Here is a 5,358-nt window from a genome sequence, read left to right on the forward strand (position 1 = left end):
TGTCATCAGCCACAACAATGATTTCACTTGCCTCAACAGGTCTTCGCAAGTGGAGATTATTGCCCAATGTTTGAAGGGTGGACGGGCGTCTTTTAGTTTCCGTCTACCAAATCCACTCACAAGGCTTTGGTTCATCTTGGATGAAATACTTTTGACTATGGATCTACTTATATATATATATATATATATATGTATATATATGATGGTTTTCTTTAAGGTTTTGTCTACCAAATCCATTTACAAGGCTTTAGATAGCCTGAGCTTATAGTAAAAGACACTTGCCCAAGGTGCCACACAGTAGGGCTGAACCCAGAACCATGTGGTTGGGAAGCAAACCTCTTACCACACTTGTGCTTGTGATGGTAATATGTAATACTGCAGACCTGTCCAACCCAAGTCAGCTTTGTAAAAGAAACAAAACATTTTTATGATATGACAAAAAAAAATATATAAAGTGAAAATAGTGAAAACCTGTGCAGTTTGTATTGGTGAATATTGCTTAGGTTTGACGTATCTTTTTTCCAAATCATCCCCTGAATATACCATACGATAGCCATCTTTCTGTAGATAGTCACATATCCATGTAGCAGCTTCATCACCACAGTCCTGGCCACTGATTTTGTTACCCCACACACTGCAATGGAAAAAAAACAAAAAATATTTTGAATTATGACAATAATAACATTAACTGGCAAAATACCAATGGGTCACTTCACATAGTTGCAAATGAGTGCCGTGTAGAGGCAAAGCTCACTGTTCTAAGCAGCCAAGAACCTAAGAAACATTACAGAATTGAGAGCTGGACTCTCAGCACTTCCAATGACCATTCAAAACCATTTTATTCTTATTCTTCTTTGAATTATTACATGAAGATGTCAGGGTTATCTTTAACCTAACAGGTTGAGTACAGCTGGTAACATAGAATCCAGTACAACCTGATGCCCAGTTGGGGCATCAGCAACTAAACTGGCAGCCTCACTGGGTTAGCTTGGTAAAGAGGGCTGCTGCAAAAACCCAGCAAGACTAGAAATAAGGCCTGTCAAAAGGACAAATGAACTCTGTGAAGGTTCAATGACAATCTTGCAAATAGCACAGGCACTCAGAAATTCTAGGTTGGTGTTTAACATGCTGGAAGACCATTGGGGGCAAAGCAACCCTCAACTTTTGTTAAAGCGTGCCTCTAGGGGAAGGTCACTCTGATATAAAACTAGATATGCAGGGAATGGCATTGGACATTTTGAGGAGCTTTTGTTTGCTCATGAGATCATGGCGGTCCTACATTCCTGAGCCTGTGACCCATATTGGCATTAAATGCCTTACCTTAGCTTGTCTTTGAGTCATATCAATAGGATGGAGAGGGTCAATGAGGTGTTGTGCAAGCCTTATTGGACCTAAAATTTTACACAGGTATCTTTTTTTGTCAGTGATGCTTATATTTGTTTACAAGCTGTCAGCCATTATCCATATATGTATATTATATATTGTATATGTTATATGTATAATCAATACTATTTATATTATAATAACTGGTTATATTTATATTATAAACATATATTTATTTTACTTTGATATGTTTCTTGTTCATTGATCTGTGAATATGCCATGCTTTGAATAACAAGTTCGATGTATAATGCTCCACAATTATGTAGATGTATGTATAATTACAGAATACATAAAATATTCTGTTTCCAGCATCATAAATCAATGTCAATTATAATACTCTTAGAGTAAAGCATTCAAAGAACAAACAGAGAAGAAGAAGAAGAATATTAATTGAAATATTAATCAAACTGTCTTGCAAGCCAAAACAACATGAGAAGGAGATATGGATCATTCAAAATATATTTTTCACAATATCAAAAAGAGAAGCATTAAAAAATATAAACTTATACCTGCATGAAATTATGTTTTTATTTTGATTCTTAGGTTTCTTTGATAAGCATAAAGGTTTCATTTCTGGTGCATCAAGCTGTAAGTAATCTTCATCATCCACATTAGGCGTGATCAGAGACATTTTTGGTTCTTGCCGCTGAGACAGGAAGGCATTGTTGGGACGTACAAACATCCACTGCCTGGAAACAAAGTTATTGAACAGAAAGGTAAAAAACAAACAAATAGATAAATAAAATAATCATATGTATTTTTCTAAAATTGGATTTTCATCATCCAGATAATGATAATAATAATAATAATAATAATAATAATGATAATCGTTTCTACTAAAAGCACAAGACCTGAAATTTGAGGGATGGGGATAGTCAATTACATTGACCTCGAAAGGATGAAGGGTTAAGTCGACCTTGGCAGAATTTGAACTCAGAATGTAGTGATGGGTAAAATACTGCTAAGCATTTCGTTCAGCTCACCAAGTTCTAATAATAATTATTATTATTATTAACAACCCTTTCTATTCTAGGTACAAGGCCTAACGTTTTGTGGTGGTGGTGGTGACAAGTCGGTTACATCAACCCCAGTGCTTAATTGGTCCTTATTTTATTGACCCTTGAAAAGAAGAAAGGCAAAGTCAACCCCGGCAGAATTCCAACTTAGAACATAAAGACAGACAAAATGTTGCAAAGCATTTTGTCCAGTGTGCTAAGAATTGCTGCCATATGGTTTCAAATTCCGGCACAAGGCCAGCAGGTTTTTTGGGGTGGGGGAGGGAGTAACTAGGTTACATCGACTCCAGTGATCAACTGGTACTTTTTTTTATCGACCTCGAATGAACGAAAATCAAAGTCAACTTCAGCAGAATTTGAACGAAATTCCTCCATGCATCTTGCCTGGTAAACGATTCGGTCAATTTGTTGCCGTAATGAGAACAACTGTTTCGGGTTTAAGCAGAAGACCAGCAAATTTGAAAGGGGGGAATATTTTGCAGAATATTCAGAACATTATTGATATCATCAAAAAGAATTGTAGAATGGACGGAATATTGGGAAGAATGCTTTACAGTGTTTATAATTCGACTTGGTTTTGAGTTTACATCTCGCTTCGGGCTTGTTTTTCACTCTTCTAAGTTTGATAAAATAATTATCTATCTATAACAGGTACTGAGATTTCGAATATTGCAATTAGTGAACAACAGTTCGGTTGATTACAGATTTCTATCAGAGCAGTTACTGACTCACTGTGTTTCTAACAGCAAAAGCGACAAGGGAATGAAATTCGGTGCAGAAAAAATATCACATGGGACTTCATTCGAAAAGTACAAAACAAGATAAATGTTGACATTAGAAAAAAAAAAACAGAAAAGAAAAGATTAAACCAAAAGGCTATGAAGTTACGAGTAGACTCGATACACTGCTCTAATATTTTTTCTTTTTCACTAAGCCTCGAATTAATTCTGATCGGCAAACGTACGTATGTATACGTGCGTGTAATCTTTAAATTGGAGGCAATTAACGTAATAAATACCCGTATGGCTTATATATTAAGTATATAAATACAATTTAAGATTAAGATTTTCGGAGAAAACATAGAAGTAGGGCAACTTAGATAATATTTTTCTTGTTTTCACCTTAGACAATGACTCACAGATGTTGATTCCGTAAACGGAGTTTATCCTCAATAAAAGAGCGAGATCGTAAGTTGGTGTTTAGCTGAGGTTCGATATGTATATATTGCAGGGGGGAAAAGTGAAGAGAGAAAGAAATGATTTACCTGTCACCGACGTCTTTGTAAGAAATCCCCAAACGGGTACACCACGCCCTTTCGACGGACAACCAACGACAAGATTTCACCGGGTAACAAAATATAGCAGACACCCTTCCTACAGTAACAAAATAATTACATCGATTTCGATGGAACCAGATCGATATACAATGTTTGAAAAAAGAACCCGCTATCAACGATGCCATTACACGGGCAGAATTGTCTTCTGACAAACTAAGTAACAGATGCCACATTTGATCAACTAAACTTTCTCCCATTATGTATTATTGCTTATTTTCCCTCAAAATATGTCTCCAGGCAGTTCACGTCACTAGTAATGTGACTAAAGTTGGTAATCTCCTAAAATTTGCCAGACGAAAGAAAATTACCACGTGAAATGCTTGAATGACATCCAGTCATCATGGAATGTTGACCGTTTATCAAATGACACGGTCGGGGAAATGTAACAGTGACGAAATCAAGGGCGGTTACTCTAATTTTACAGCCAATTCGTTTTCCTATTAACTCCCTTGCTTTAAAATGACCTTGTTATAGGAAAGAACCTCCAAATGTTTGTAAAACAAGTGAAATATATATATATATCTAACCACACACACTCACATATATATACGTGTAGTGCTTGTACACACACACAATGCTTGCTGTCTGTGAAGCAATATATTGGCACTGTGATTATATAATTAATATTGAAAGACTGGAAGGCGGCGAGCTTGCAGAAACGTTAGCACGCCGGTCGAACTGCTTCGCGGTATAACGGCTCTGTGAATACGGTTGTGTTACTTTGTGAAAGCTGTCTCGGTGAATAATTGTGATTTTTGTGGAATTATTACGGTTGCGTTTCACGTGAGCTGCTGCATTTTTTCCCAGCTATGGCAGGTGGTAGTGTCTCCAGTATGGAGAGCTGTGCCAGGGCCACTGCGGTGAGGAGGCCAGTGCCGCTGGAAACCAAGTTAATCAAGTTGGATATGGGGGAGGTGACCAGAAGCAGGAATTTGATGGAGCCGGAACTGGGACCAGTGGCGAAATCAAAAGTGTGCAAATGGTGGGGATTTGGACTCGAAATGTGGCTTTTTGCCACATTCGAGGACAGAAAGAATTCCCTACCAGATAGAAGTGGAGGACGAGAAAACGTTAAATGTCGTAGTCGAGGGAAGAAAACCAAATTGTTATATATGCTGGGAGAGAGGTTATATGAAGACCAAATGCCCCCTATATGAGTTCACACAGCCACAGCAAGAGAAAGCACAAGCAGAGGAAGAAAAATTGTAGACCACACTGAGGAAATAAAAGAGAGATAGAAGTGTGAAACAGAGAAAACAAAGGAGAAGAACGAAAATGGAGCTACTAACCCTAAAAAGCGAAGGAACATTTACCAATTCTGAAAGGAACATGTACCTTTCCACAATCAGGTCATATAGGTTAATCCTTTAATGCAATTGTATTTAAATTTCTGAATTCCACTCAAAAATGCTGCCATTTGTTCTTTCTGAAAGTTTCATTTTGTATCAATGCATTTGGAAGCATCAGAATAACTTGTGGTGATATTTTATGCAACCTTTCATAATGGCGTCTCCAAACCTCTCTCTTTGCAGCCTCGTTTAGTGCAAGTAAGCTATCATCCATGCGGACACATTTCTCTCCTACAACATCACAATTTCGTGTCTTGCAACACGAAATACTTCA

At 37.3% G+C, this 5,358-nt stretch overlaps 1 protein-coding gene across 1 annotated transcript in view; it reads right to left on the reverse strand.

The window, feature by feature from the left end:
- Nucleotides 1-4,138, reverse strand: part of LOC106872172 (mitochondrial amidoxime reducing component 2) — a 12,615-nt gene extending 8,477 nt beyond the window's left edge. The window contains exons 1-3 of the mRNA XM_014919061.2: nt 3,664-4,138; nt 1,893-2,072; nt 472-634 (exon numbers count right to left, since the gene is read on the reverse strand). Of these exons, the coding sequence (XP_014774547.1) occupies nt 472-634; nt 1,893-2,072; nt 3,664-3,932 (612 nt within the window). The 5' untranslated portion in view covers nt 3,933-4,138. The remainder of the gene's footprint in view (nt 1-471; nt 635-1,892; nt 2,073-3,663) is intronic.
- Nucleotides 4,139-5,358: the final 1,220 nt, after the last annotated feature.

This window comes from Octopus bimaculoides, chromosome 17 (genome assembly GCF_001194135.2).
Source record: "Octopus bimaculoides isolate UCB-OBI-ISO-001 chromosome 17, ASM119413v2, whole genome shotgun sequence".
Taxonomy (NCBI): Eukaryota; Metazoa; Mollusca; class Cephalopoda; order Octopoda; family Octopodidae; genus Octopus; species Octopus bimaculoides.